Consider the following 15,852-nt stretch of genomic DNA (forward strand, 5'->3'; position numbering starts at 1 on the left):
AATTACTTAAAAATAACCTTACTTGTAATTGCAAAGATCTATCTGAGAAAAAATACTAATTAACTGTTTGTATGTTTGAACTCTCATAATTAAAGATATTCAAACATATATTTAAGTCCAAAGTCTAAACATGAATTTTTTAATTCTTCATATATTTTATCATTTGCTAGAATATTAATCTTTTTTTTTTATATATACACCATTTCCTTCTAGTGCTTTTGCTATTAAAACTTTATACTGCAACTCAGCAACAAAGGGGGAAAAAAAAAAAAAACAAACATCTCTCAGCAACAGCAATAAAAACCCAAGATGCTTAGTCATTAGGACAAGATGCAGTCATTGGGTTGCTCTCTAAAGAAAAACAGAATTGTCTTTGTTTTAGTAAATTGGAAAAAGCAAAACATAGCTTAAAGTGCAACTACTAAGGAAACAGCAAAAACATCTTGTGTGCTATTTTGTTGGGGTTTTTTCCTATTTATCATTCTCAGACACCATCAGAGCACAGAAACATGTATGTATGTTTTCAGATGGAAATGGAACACCACCACTGCTCCCCAGACGCACACAAAATGGGCTTGTCCAGGACTACTATGTTTAGGCATCAAACGAGTACTTTTCTTGCTCTTTCAATAAGATACAATGTTTGTCATATGTCTTCTGAAGGGTAAAGTTGAAATGACATTGGAAGTTGTCAATGAAAAAGAAGCTGAGGAAAGGCCAGCTGGTAAAGGAAGAGATGAACCCAACATGAACCCCAAACTAGATCTACCAAAGTAAGATATTTGTCTCTTACTAGCTTGAAGAACATATTTCTAGCTACTATGATGTCCCTGACAAAAGCATTACAACCAAGCTACTATACATGAACTATATATGTCCTTTGAATAACTGCTTCTAAAAGCTATCTATGTTTCCTTTCACAAGAGTAAGGATAAAATGCAAGGTGGTTTCAGTGTAATGGCACAGTATTTGAATGAAGCCGCAATTTGATGCTAAAAAAAAAGTCTCTCCAGCTCTAAACCCAGAATTTCTTAATATGTTATACAATCAAAGTTAAGTATTTTCAGTATTTAAAGTATGATTAATATTTGTTTGTTTTTCAAAATACAGCCGACCTGATACTTCCTTCCTTTGGTTTACAAACCCCTGCAAGACAATGAAATTTATTGTGTGGCGCAGGTTTAAATGGCTCTTCATAGGCATTATCATCCTGCTGATTATCCTCTTGTTTGTAGCAGTACTCCTCTATTCACTGCCGGTAAGAATGTTTAAGTGTTACTGTTGTTTAGCTGTAGGTGAGGCTAGCTTTTATAAGTCACAAACAGCATACTCTCGTTATTTCAGATAAGAGATTCTGACTCAATTCTTGCAGGGATGTAAGGTTTATAAAAGCTAACAGCTATAAACTGTTACAGCTGACTTTTAATGAGAAATAATTGTTAAAACTAGAGCTGAAGCAAATAACTGCTTTAAGTGTCGATAACCTACACAATTAAAACCTGCATCTGGATTACATTCTATTTTACTCTGAAATATTTTTTGTTTATTTTAACTGAAATTAGGATGTCCTGAATGCATTCTAATGCAGCTAGAATCTTAAAATCTCTTTTTGAAAATGACAGTTATTTCACTTCTTGTTTCTTTCCCTCTCACTTCCGCAGAACTACCTGTCAATGAAGATGGTGAAACCAATTTAAAGAAGAGTTTTTTTCCACCTCATCTTTTTAAACAGCAGTGAGGTTTCACCTCAGGCTGTGGACCAAATTGAGCAAGTCTTTCCATGCATTTTGTTGGCTACTATTTTGAACTGGAAAACATTGATGACAAGAATTAAACCAAGGTCATCTAAAACTCAAGGGATCTTGTATTTTTGAAAGCAAACAAAAGACCTACATGTATATTTCCTGAATACAGTAATATCTACCCATTACCCCTGGTAAGGTTCTGACTTCTCTTGCTTTTATACCAACTAGATTTTTCATGAAAATCACTCAGGAAACTGCCAGTTCTTGGTATTTCTATTTTTTAAACAGATGCACCTTTGGATAATTCCTCTCCATTGGTGCAAGTCTTTGCATTTTAAATTAATGAAGAACAAGCACCGCTAATTATTGCGTGAAACAAAGAAATCTTACAGTGTAACTAAGGATAGGTCAGATGATTTTAATAAAGTGGTTCAGCATCACTCCACTTACAATACAATGTTTTCAAATCTACATTGCAATAACTATGTACGTATCTGAATTGCGTACGCATAGAAACAACTACATTAATATACTGTTTACTTATTGTAACTTAAAAATGGTTAAATAAACTTATCCACAAGTAAAATGCAAGTTTCCAGATTCATCTGTTGCAACACTGCAGTGCATTAGGTATTATACTGGCACTATAGTATAGCCTGTATCAGAAGAGAATGGTGCTGCTAATCTGGAACGTATTTTACTGCTGTCTTTGCAGCAAAGAATAAGAAAATACTTCTACACAAAATTGTAACTAATTCCTTGATGAGTGAGGAATTTAATAAGTAGATGAAAGTTGCTGAATAGTTTCATCTCTAAATCCAAGGAATAATACAATGTTCTTAAATCAGAACACAAAGAAACACAATCTTGTTTGAAGCCAGACCTGAACACAGAAAGTATTTAATTTAGACTCACATTTCCCTGTAACTAGGGAGAAGAGAATAAAGTAATTGCACTAAAAGCAAGTTTGTAGTCTGAGATTCCACCTTTGTTTTATGGAAGGTCAAAGCAGTAGCCTCTCTATGAACATTTTCAAGTGCTTTAAACGCAGGAAGTCTGCAGCAGGATCTGCTCTTTCTGTGATAGTATTACAAATGTAACATCAAGACTCCTCATGCCTTAAAAAAAGAGGTCAGTAATAACTGCAAGAATTGATGTCTGTATTTAGCAGCATGCAGTGGTTTTTTTCCCTTTTAAACAGCACTGTGAAAACCATGCACTTGTCAGGCAAAATAAATACTACTGCCTTAATTCTGTTGAACAAACTAGAGTAAAGTAATCACCTAACTGTGACGCCCTGTTGGTTAGAGTGGAGGCACAAGCAATGGCCATCCTGTCAAAAGGTACACCTTTAGTTTTTGGTGAAAATACGCTCAAGTGTCTTGATCTCTGAATGGGAGCTCAGAGCTGGAACTAATTGCTACCCTGATGGATTGCTCCTTCAGCAATAATGAAATAGCACTCCAGAAATAACTGATGGTAGCATCAGCCAATGCTTGCTCATCCACCAACAAACCCTATCTCAGTCAATGCCATAGGTATGACTGAGGAAAATAAATAAATAAATAAATCACAGCAGCTAAATCGTATTTCAGAAAAGTGTGTTGCTTGTAATGGCTGTTGTTAGACAAGCATTTAGCTTTAAGGAGGTATTTAGGAACAGCATTCCTCAGAACACAGTTATAAAATGGAGCAGAGATCCAAGCAAAACTCCTCACCTGGCATTTCAAGAGCCTGGTACTCTCTTCCAGCTGACTCTATGCAAACAAGCCTAGGCTTGATGGTTTTGCTATAATTATGCAAATATTACATTTTTAAGTAACTAAAAAATTGGAAAATCCACCCTGGCTCCCAGCTGACTCCAGAAACAAAAAAAGCACACGTTCACAAGCAAGTAAATGTGAGCACTATCATTTACATACAATGCCAGTCACACAATCCTACATGGAACTGGCAGGCTTCACACTTCCCTAATCAAATTTTCCTTCAAGGCCTGGAACAGATCTGTGTCACATTTTCCACAAGCTGCACACTTCAAAGTTTCTAATTTGTTAGTGATTATCTGGGTCCAAAATGACTTCTCTGTTTTGGAAAAATGAAATCTATTTGATGAGGCTACTTTATCTGCACCTGAGTGTCCTTAAGACATAAAGTACAAGATAGATGAAAGCCTGGGAAAGGCTAAATCTGGACAGAGAGCAAACTAAAATCATTACATCATCACTTGCCATCAACATATCAAAATCCTGCCTCTGAACCCATGCATATTCCAAAAGCAGCAGCTGCAGTGATGCGCTCAGCCTTCCCAGAAGCTACGATTTTCTATCAAATGCCCTTCATTTACCGTTATTGGTAAATACAATCTAGTTTCCCAAGCCTGGACTACTGGCTGTGAGAAAATTGACAGCTCCTGTAAAGTACTTCACAACTCGATGGATTATAGGGGGAAAATAGAATATCATGTAGCTCAAGAAGAAACGTTTGCTCTCAAACCAGCTCTGGGTAAAATAAAGGAGTAAAGTCAGCAACACCCACAAGCTCTTCATGCATTTCTTCAAATAACCACAAGATGTCACCCCAGGTCTCATTTGTTTGCAAAATCCACTGCTCGTGCTTCATTCCCACCCTACACACAGTTCACATGTGAACAATAACAGTATTTAATAGTTAGGGGAAAACAGTCCCACCGATGCCCATTCCTTTGAAGCGTATTTGGTAGACACAGCTGTCAGTGCCTTTGGAACTTACCTAATCTATAAATACAACCAAGCTTAGTTATCTTAGCTAGTAAATAACGCAGGTGTTTTACACAACTGCTCAGTTATGTATGAAGAAACTGTCATACAATGAATTAAAGAAAATGTTCTGAAGAAGGAAAATTGGAAAATTATGTAAAAATTCATGTGACAAAAACAAAACAATAAAAACAAAAACACATTGTCAGTCAAGTCCAAAAAGCGCTCTTACCACAAAGCTACTCTTCAGAACAGTTTCTTTTGTTATATTTACTGTGGCTGACAGATGAATTCCACTGACTAAAATGGGATGAGGAATACCAGAGGGAAAATGCTTTCTTCCTTGAAGCCACCAGAAAGCTCTGAATACACTAAAATTGCTTATGAAAGACTCCAATGCAGTTCTATTCCTCTCCCAGCCCTAACAGTTGCCGGGACTAGCAGCAAAAAGCACCCAAGCACCGCAGGAGGTGAACAGACCTGAACAGCAGTGCGACCATCAGCCACCTCAAAGGGATGAACAAGTGGCAGCACTGAATTTCTGTATGGGAGCTACTTATCACCAGTAAGGGACAAGCATCGTACACCTCACAGCTGAGTGCTGCAGCAAGTTGCCAGCAACTATTTGGGATCCACAGACCAAACCTTTTCTCCATCCTTTTCCTGCAGTAGCGCTGCTACCACAGTAGTAGTGCTGGAGTGTGTTCCCACCAACACCACATCAGTAAGGGAACACACAGCTGGATAGCAGATTTGGGTTGAATCTTTTCAGAGAAGTGAGCTGAACACGGAGACTTCCTCTCAGACCTTCAAAAATGCTGGATTTTTGACTACAACAAAGCTGAGGTGCCAAGCCGTAAGAAGACACACACACCCCTATAAATGAAGATATGCAGAAGGAGCAGAGTAGGGAATTCATGCAAACCTTAAGTGCAACTGGTGCTTGGCAGTAATGGAAATGGTAATTTGCACCCAAGCACCCAAACTCCCACTGAACAGCTACAGCTACATCCTCCATGGGATCTGCTGGCAAGAGCTGTGCAATGTGGAACAGCAATTAAGCAAAAAAAAAAAAAAAAGTTACAGCCTTCATCCAAGAGGGCATGGTAAATAAACCAATGTCACAATGTTCTACCAATCATTATCAGCTTCTGTTCAAATCATAGGTGTCAAAAGAGGCACATAATAAATGAATAAAGATTTAAATGTGGACAGTGACAGTAATCAGTAAGGCTTCCTGCAGAAGAACAGATGAAGAGGTCGGCACTATCCTGAGAATTGACAGAGTAACAAGAAAATATTACATCTAATGGAAGCCACAGGGAAGTGGAGATCATATGAATTAGATGCTTTTCTTCAGGGGGAGTATTAAAACCATCCACGTGCACATGTGAAGACTGACTCTCACCCTCAAAATCTTGGAACATAAAAATGCAAAGAAAAAAAAAGAAAAAAAGAAAAAACTCTGCAAAGTGTTAACACAGACATTTTAGTTCAGATTTTTGCTTACTGCTTAACCACCGTCAGAGCATACAGCTCCACAGGAACAAAGGAAAGCTGCATTACCTCCCTGCACTTACATGGAAAACACTGCAAAATAGACAAGCTCCAATATTTCACTGCTCCGCATTGTGCAATGGAGCACAGAACATGCACACAGCTGAGAGACACCTCTTCGTTGCAGTTGCTGTTTTCTTTCTCCTCACTACTCAGACTATCTGATCAAATACCATGAAGAAGAAATTAATGAAGCTCTCTAAAGATCATGGATCAGCTATAGAGTCCCTGCTACATGCCCACAATACACAGGCAATGATGCCATTGGTAGCTTTCAGTATTTATTCCTGTACACTGGCACATCCTCAGCCAACAAAATCAGACTTAAAACAAAAAGGAAATAATACCCATTTCTTACTATACCCTGTGTTTTTTGTTGTCATTGTTTTTTCTTTGTTTTGTTTTGCTTCCTGTTTGCTTTATGTTTTTTCTCCAGTGTGGAACTATTATTTGCTTCAAACCATAGTCCTACAGTGTGGTGACATCACTGAGGGTATATCCTACAGGGTCATCTCTTGAGACACCAAACGAACTATTCTGAAGTCAAGCCCTCGGTTAGCAAGTCCCTGTGCCCCCAGAGCCCCTTTTTAGGGCTGCTGCCAGACTCAATGGATGAAAACACATCAACTGCATAGGAAGGACCTTCAGAATATCCTCCTTTCCCCCTCCTCCCCAAGAATAAATACCCTAAGAGGATAAAAGTAACAACTAAAAATATTTGGCCATCAGTCCACATATATACTAGAAATGGACACAGGCCTTGCAAGTATGGCAAGTCAAGCACCTGAAGGGACTTTCTTAACACTTATTCTAAACGTAAAAGTAGCTAGGAGCAAACCCTTACAAATCACTACCCAGGGAGAAACATATCAGAGCTTCTGCAGTGAAATTTCAGACTTCCTGATGCCCCTTTCCCTGATTTCAAGGGGAGAAATGCTGCAGAAATATTCTGTGTGTACATCTGCTCTCCTGGATACACAAAGTCTTTGTTTTAATTAACTGACGACAAATGTTTTCTTCAGACAACGATGTGACTGAGAGCTGCTGTTAATTAGCGCGTTTGCTTCAGCCTTATGCCCTTACTTCTAGGGAGCAAAGACACACACCGGACTCGGCAGCTCCATCCTTGCTCCTGCTCTACATTTCTGACACTCCCTGAGCTGGCACAGAAGTTACCTTCAGTTGGCTTTTTTCCGCACAGCAAAGGATTCCCATCAGAACAGGAGGCAAACAGTGAAACTCCTACAATTAATCCTGCCCACGTCAAGCCCACCTAGCCCAAAACACAGGCACTCTACCACATAATCTGTGAGCCCTCCCGCAAAAGCCTGCACAGTGTAACTGCTACCTTTAGAAAATAAAGAGGAAAAAAAGACAGAGACAAGTATTTATGCAATAAGAGAACAGGAACACCTGGTCAGAAATTCATCCCGGTGTTCTCATTTAGAGGCTTTCTTACAGGGGGGTCTGTTTTGGTTTTTGGCTGTTTCTTGCCTTAGAAAGCCCTGACAAAACGGTGATGGTCCCACTGTGCTGCGAGTTTAAACAGACGCATACAAAAAAGTAGACCGGTAGAAGCGATCGACTCTGAGGAAGGATTTAATTGATTTTCTTCAACCGCAGAAGTATACGTGCTGCGTGTGTTTTTAATTAGGAATCAGATGGCTCCACTCATCCAGCCCCGATCCATGCTGTGCCAACTTAAACCCTGCCAATGAATCTCAATAGTCAAACAAACCTCTGTCCCTCCTCAAACATCCACCATTCACATTAAATAAAGCACATAACAATAGAAGGAAAATAGACCTGAAAAGAGCTTATTTCCAAATGTAAAGGTCTAACCTGAAGATAGCTATTTTCATGTAAATCTGAATTCTTCTTGTCCATATACATAGACCAGTAATTATCTGTTCACTTAACATTCTAAGCTTCTCTTATGCGATTAACGGGGAGGAGCAAATTAAAGGAAAATGAAATGGAAATCCCCCAAAGCAATAAAAAGAGAAATGTACGTCCCCTGCTCAAAAAGTAGCAAATGGGCCCGCAAGAAAACTTCTGCATTCAGGGCAACGAGGAGAGGAAAAAATGCAATGAAGCCCCAAATTCATTTTGCGCAGCAATAGCCAGGACAAGCCGGCAAAATCTGAGAGGGTTCTGCACTTAGCGTCAGTTTTGAGTACTAATCTGCTCTTAGTCCATTTTGGAATGGGTGGGGCAAAGCCTCTAATTCAGCCAGCCCTTATCTTTGCAAAGCTCACACTGTAGAAATGCTGATGCAGGGTCTATGTGAGAAAGTCACATTTAAAACACCTTCCCACAACTGTTCAGCACCTGGACGCATGTTCTGTAAAAATCTCAGCTATCTCATACTCGTCCCCTGCTGCATATCACTACTGCCTCAAAAGCTGAGATTCCGGTTTGGAAACTGGCATTCACAGTTAAAAACAAGAAAGAAATTGATTGCTGATCTGTGAAAATAACATACACTTTAGTCTTATCATGAATAAAAGTTTCAATTTCAATAAAAGCCTGAAGAAAGTTACCACTATTGCTTCCAGTATGTGGTGCTGGAGCTATACAAGCTCTTAGGATCACAGACCAGGCTGTAACAAACTTGTCCTGCCATCTGCAAAAGATCAGCACCCCCACACTACCTCAACCGAAAGTTAGAGCTTGGTGAATTTGCGTTTTATTATTTGTTGTCCTTCTAAAATGAAGTAAATACATTGACTCTGCTGAGCTGATTCAGAAATGGTCTCTCTGCTGATGGCTTCAACCAAGTAAGCTACTTCCAGTCTTGGGCAAGGTAGAAACTCCTATTAATCCACATAGGCAAGACCTGATCATGACAACTAACATACCAGTATAAGTGCTAGTCCTATTTTTATTAATTTCAAACAGCTCATGATTATGTCCAGGATCATAGCGGGACAATTTTTTAACAGTATGGATTAAAAAAAATATCCAAAGCACACTATTACACACCATGTATAATCTAGGAGGACTAAAGCAGTTACTGTAATTCTTACCAGAAAAATCACCAAGACCTCAAGAGAATGAGTTAAAATACTGGCCAGAGTACTCCGAACTTGTCAACCCCAACACTTGCTGTACTATCCCAGTCATAAGGAAAAAGTGACAGGACTTATTGATTAGCTGGCAGAAACAACAGAATAAACTCTGATGTGGAAGCCAAGTGCCAACATGAAGACATCAGCTCCAGGGATCCTGGAGAACTGTAGACTTACTGGGCCTGCATTTTTCTGATGACCCAGTTGTAAATTTTTTCATCTTTGTCTCCATTAAATCAGGAAAAGAATGAGTAACACGGACAAAAATCAAAAGAAGACAAATTAAGAGTGAATTGAATTAAGCCGTAAAAGCCATTGCCTTGTAATAAGTGTGGATGATGCTTTACAGATTTTGCATAATTTATGATGCTACTGGAGAAGCATATGAGGAAAGAGGCCAATGAGTTACAGTCCTAGGATAGGAAAAAAAAAAAAAAAGAGCAACAGAACAAAAAAACCACTTAGAAAATAGCGATCTGGTAAGAACAACATTTATCAGGGAATGAGACTGCTTCTATGGGTTTCTATCTCCTTTTCCAAAGCTCTGCATCACTCACCTAAGACTGTAATACAAGATAGATCACAACATGCCAAGTTCCTCACAAAACCACCACTCTGACAAGGTTACAACCAAGAAGTAACCTGTCTGCTCTTTGCATGCAGTGCATTTTCTCATTGCAAAGCATGCCTGCCTGCACAGATGTCAGCGCATCTCCTCAGTTATTGCTTTTGTAGTGGATAATTAGCTATTAATAATTCCCAATGGTCAAAAATCAACCCCCAAATCATAAGTTTCACTTATGTTACTTAATTTCTTTAAGATAAGTACATCTCTCTGGAAGATTTGTGTGACTTAAAGATGAGTATTTTTGACAAATTCCAGAGCAAAATGGTATGTCTCAAAATAAACTTAATTCTGAGCTCATTTGTACTCATATCTATAGAGTGACTGTCCCAGTGTCAAGCATTCAAATATCTCATATCCAAACATTTTAACTCTTTGCTCCCACAGCTCCAACCAAGAATATGTAGTAGATCTCCACTGAGCTCAGCCTGCATATAGAAAAGAGGGTCTGAACTCTAGCCCAGAAAGCAGCATGATGCTTAGTAGTATTTATTATGGCACTTAAGCAAGTATTTCTCTCAGGATATAGATCATTCAGGCTGCAAATTCATAAGCTCCTACCTCCACTCAGATAACTTGGCTGCAGCCTCAGCCCTTGAGCATGTCACGCAGATTGCATACTTTACTAAGCTTGGAGGAACCTGGGAAACCCCTATGAACGCTTGTCTACAGCAAGCAATGGTTCATCTGCTAATTTTGTTCTTTCAACACAAATGTTATCTATGATTTCTGCTATACACACAGTATCCTTCTTGCACTACTCCAGAGGTTAGACAGCTAAAACAAAAGCCAAAGCATTTTGCCATGAGGGGAAGGTAGCATCATTATTAGATATGTGCTTTGTTGTAAGGTAGCTGTAGGCACGATCAAGCTGTCAGTGGAAATGGCTTAGACACTCCTAGACAGAACTGATGAATATTTCAATATGTGTGTTTTAAAATAGTATATCTAGTCTACAAAAATAGATTATCAAATGAAACAAATCCTGCCTAAAACTTCCCTTATATGCATTTCAAGAGAAACTTCAATACAGCAAATGTACTCCTGTTTCTGAGGTACAAACATCTCGTTCCTGGTTCTTTCAGCAACTGCAAACAAATAATTAGCCCTTCTGAACTCAGGAGTCTTGTAGCCTGTAGTTAATGTGATGTTACTAATGCATTTATAAACACCAGGCTCCAAAGCCAACACTGAGATATTCCATCACAATTTAGATCTCTCATTAACTTCACCACCCTGACCAACATGCTGTCACTGGCAGAGTGTTTGACAGTTTACATTACCTGCAGACATGCGTTCGTGTCAATTCAATTAAGAAAGATTAATTCCAGAACTGACAATGCATAAATATTTTTAAATTACACCTGGCCTTGTTGGCAGTGCTTACTCCAAAGACTGACTTCAGAAGAGAGAACATGTCCTTAGCCTCCTGGGTAGAAAGACAAACTAGGAGGAAGGTAAAAAAAAGAATTTATTATGAATTTAGTGCTCCATTACTGAGTCCAAGTCTAGCCTTGTTTTAATCCTTTCCCTCACCCCTAAAATAATTAAACAAGCTTATCTCTGTCTGTTACAGAATTAAAGGAAACAGCATAGCTTCTATCCACACAGACGCTGCCAGAAAATTGTCAGAGACATCTTTACAAACATCTTTTGCTACCTGGTTTAAGTATAAATTTGTGAGCTTTTTCGCTTTGTACGCAGTCAGGTACCGTGACAATAGACAATATATGAGGATTTGGATTGATAACATTTGACACTTATCTTCATGAACAAAGATCTGGTTAACTCCCCACTGATCGCACTTCTGATGAGTAAAGGTAAATGTCACATCAGACTAAAACAGCTCATACTGTAGAGCAACACTCTTACTCTTGGCTCTGGCACATAATAGTGATATCTTGCTGCAGTGCCCATGAATGTGCTTTATTAACTAAAAGTATCAAGCTCTGCCCACTGCCATCAACAGGTCAAGAACCACAGGAGTCAGTTTTCTAAAATTCTGGTCCTAGATCTAATCCACCAGAACAAACCTCCATGGTTTCAGTGTAACAGTTATAGAGTCATTGCGTAAACAGAGCATTTAAAAACAAACAAACAAATAAACAAAAAAATTAGTAACTCTCATCTGCTATAGCCAAAATCAGTGCCATACCCAAATTCTCTAAGGAAAAAGTGCAGCCCCACAGTAATATCCAGCTTTTGGGACCTGAGCCATATCTTTGCGCCAAATTATGCTGAACTATGCAGATGCATCAACTTCAATGATTCTAACCTTGGCTGATGCTAAACAAGGCTGACATCTCTTCCGTGCAATAGGAATAGGAATCTCTCTAAGACATAGACTGGCAATACAAGAGGGAGCAAGCAATCAGGCAGCAATGGCAAAGCCAGGGAGAGACAACACATTCCCAACATTTTTAATATGGTGGCTTGTCCCATGTACTATTTCCTCTGTCCTACTGAGTTTGGTATTATGGTTAAACTTGAAAAACAGAATCATGGAATTCATAATCACCAGTTATAAACATTCAAGATTATGGTGTTCAGACCAAGCTTATCTTATTTTCATTATCTTCATCATACATTGATTCCCTTTTGTAAAGATGGCACTCTCTGAATTTGTCTGTTTTTAACTATAATTTACTTTTAAATCCTGGATTATACTTGCAAAAGTCTTAATTGTTTATCACCACTGTTATCACAAAGGATCTGAAAAATAGTTCCAGATCCACTCAACAGCTTTCAATTCTGGTCAGAATTTTTTTTTTTTACAAAGGCTGATTATTTTTGCAAGGAAAAACAAAATGTTTCAAAGACTAAAAAATATGTCAAAGTTGCACTGAGATTTAAATCCAAAGTGATGCACCATAAATAAATAAATAAATGCATTTAAACCTTCCCACATATTCAGGACCTCCCTCATTTTATTCCCCCAAAACAGCAAACACTGGAGAGAAGGGGAAAACAAAACAAAACAAAACAAAAAAACCCCCACAAAATAAATAAAGCACTGCTCCACATGGGACCTCAGAAGTGGACCTCCAACTAAACCCCAGATGCTTAACAAGTCTTTGAAAACTACTTACTGGCATATCACAGCTCTCTCCTACAAAACCAGCCTTTACCATAACATACCACATCTGATCTGGTCACCCCATATGTCAATGCTATTTTCACCAAACTCTGTTATCCTGCCTAGAAATGGCTACTTGTGGGCTTACTGCTCATGATGAACACAAACTTGACCTTGTGAGAGCCAAACTTCATTAATCTAAAACCAGCAAAGTGGAGAGAACTTCTGGGAAAAAGCCAATTTACTTAGAGGTTCTTCATTAGAACATCTATAGTCTTAATCCTGTAAATGCACTCAAACAACATGGATTTCCTGAAGTTTTATGAAGAAATGTTTGAAAAAGAAGAGAACTTACACCAATAAATGACACCAAGTCATTAGAAATATGTAGAGATATATTGGAGAAGGAAATCCAAATTAGAAACACCTATGAAAAAGACAACTAAATGTACAGGGGAAAAAGATAGCACCAAACTGCACTGAAGCCATACAGGATAACACTGCAGCTGCACAGATGTTACTAATCCGGGGAGGCACAGGACAAGAAAGCAGGAGATCTTTCTCTGAAAGATGTTTCAGTTCACTCCCTTACTACAGAAGTTTGTGTTCCTTTATTTAAACTTCTGGTTGAAAAGAACGATTACATTATATCCAGCACTAAGAGATACTTAATTTTAAACGTCTCTAACCAATTTGTAAACCAACTAACATTATTCTCTCCTGTCTCAGCTTTGGAGAGGTGTTTCAGATGAAATTGATTTCAAAGAGCTCTACTGATTAAATCTTTTGGTTTTGTTTTGTTTTAGTTTACTTTAACATAGGGCTTGTTGTTAAGCCAAGTTTTCCTCAAGCTAATTTCTTCTGAAGGGGACATAGTAAGCTTGGTATCCAAAGGGAAAACCATTCAGGCTATTATTAGAGAGAAGTCAGTATAAATCAACTTAAAAACCTATACCAAAATAACTCCTATTTTTACATGAAAAGACATTCTCTATTTTCACTTTCTTCCTTTCTAGTTCAGCTACTTTCAGGCAGTTAACTGGCTTAGCTATGCTACCTTCCTCTGGAATATTGCCTTAGCTGGAAGAAAGCCAGCATCATTTCTTGACATCTCAGGAGGGTGAGGGGAACTTGGATTACAGTTTCTGTCAAGGATCAACAACAAAGCCAAAACTTGCAACCTCAGGTAGCTTTGGGCCAGAAGTCCTCACTCACACCAAATTTGTCCTACTGCTGTGAAGTAGAATAACTGACAAATTTCTCCTTTGATTTACAAGCTTAAGTCATCCATTTTAAGCACTTCTGAGACCCAAGCCTTTTCCCACACAATTTCCACTTGCTCCACACACTGCACAGCCTGCTTTTCCATACAGAAAGTGGTTAGGAAAAAAAAAAAAAAAGAAAAAAAAAAGGCAGTGTAACTACAGTAGCAGAAAACCACGTCAGAGCCTTTGGATTTAAGCCACTTAATTGATCTCAAACTTAGAGCTGAAACATGACCTTACCAGCCAAGCTCTTTGGTTCATTTAGTAATTGTCCTGGAAGTATTAATATTCATTTCATTAACAGTTTGACAGTTTACAGAATAGTGTGATTTTCTTGAAGTGAGGACAACAAAGAGAAAATGAAAGAAATCAATAGTTATGAGATAAGCCAGAATAGCACTGAAAAAACACCACAGGGGTTGTCAGTTTTGGGTCTAGCAATCAGCATCCCTTGATAGATTGCCTTGTTTTTAAAAATCAGATTAGAGACAAACAGTAACGAAACAACCCAATATCCATCTCATCTGCAAATAATCTGTCTTATATCTGAACTACAAAATCAAGTGCCTGCATTCTTCTCTAGCCTTTCTACAACCACAGAGGATATCAAAGGCCATTATTCTTTTATGCCTAGGGACACTAGCACCCCCAAAATGGATGGGGTGCTGCAGATCACACAGTTAATGTTCTTGCAAACGAGTAAAAGTTGTTCCAGGCTGCAACACCCTGCAACTAGCAAGCACAGAGTAGACCATAAGCAGTAAGTGCAGCGCAGGTTTCATGTTTGCTGTAGGTATATATTCCATGGCCATGATAGAGACACCCAGTAGCTCTGGCATAGTAAGATGATTGGCAGCCTAGTAAGCACTTTTAACAAAAACCTACATGTCAGAAGCAATTCCCAAAAAGGTCTGAGACAACCAACCAGTTTGAAGCAGAACATTACATTTTTACAGCTGAAATAAATGTTTGTACACAAGTTTGAAAACTGAAGAAATCTAAGATGAAATGGAAAAAGTTCATAGTTGTTGTACAATAGATTAAGAAAGGGTTACACAAGGCAAGGCACAGGTGTGCAATTAAATGCCCAGTAACTGCAGAAAGTTGCTAAAAAACAGAGTAGCTATACAAAGCAGCAGATGGGGAAAACAAAATAATAACAAAGGCAAACAGAAATAAATAGAAATGTCCCTTCTCCCCTTACACCCCATTTATTTAGCTTGTAAGGTCTCTAGTCTCATTGCTACCTTCTTAAACGTCTCTAACATGTATGAAAGCAAAAACTTTCAGATGCTACAAAATAAATAAATACTTCAAGAGAAGGCAGCACTGGAAAGTTAATACATTTCAGGTAGCGTATGTTTTGGTTTTGGAGGGGTTGTTTTGTTCTGACTCTTCTTGAAAATGAGTACAGTCTACATCACTACAAGAGCAGCCTCTGATCCCTCCGTGTACTCCTGAGTCAATCCAAGATGATAACATGGAAAACTAACTCTCCTAAAACAGGGACCATGAATGACACCAAACTGCTAACTCTAAAAGCAAGTATTTAAATTCTGTGTAGGCTTTATCCTAATATCAGTTTTGATACGGGCATTTATCTGTTTTGTTCTTACAAAGAATGAATAGCTGTGGATATCTTTTTTTGTTTACCAGTTTTTAAAGCCTCAAAAAATAATGAAGTCTCTCAAATGAAAACCACCCCTCACATTTTAAATCATTTCTTCATCTGCATGGGCTGCACCTATGCAGCATCTTCCAAGCATGCATGGCCTTTG

General features: G+C 38.4%; 1 protein-coding gene across 9 annotated transcripts in view; it reads left to right on the plus strand.

Annotated features, from left to right (window-relative positions):
- The window catches only part of MYOF (myoferlin), a 61,469-nt gene extending 59,138 nt beyond the window's left edge, over positions 1–2,331 (plus strand). For all 9 annotated transcript variants that reach the window (XM_015867133.2, XM_015867131.1, XM_015867134.2 and 6 more), the window contains 3 exons: positions 664–773; positions 1,111–1,258; positions 1,662–2,331. In XM_015867133.2, the coding sequence (XP_015722619.1) occupies positions 664–773; positions 1,111–1,258; positions 1,662–1,697 (294 nt within the window). In that variant the 3' untranslated portion in view covers positions 1,698–2,331. The remainder of the gene's footprint in view (positions 1–663; positions 774–1,110; positions 1,259–1,661) is intronic.
- The last annotated feature ends 13,521 nt before the right edge of the window (positions 2,332–15,852 follow it).

This window comes from Coturnix japonica, chromosome 6, assembly GCF_001577835.2.
Source record: "Coturnix japonica isolate 7356 chromosome 6, Coturnix japonica 2.1, whole genome shotgun sequence".
Lineage (NCBI taxonomy): Eukaryota > Metazoa > Chordata > Aves > Galliformes > Phasianidae > Coturnix > Coturnix japonica.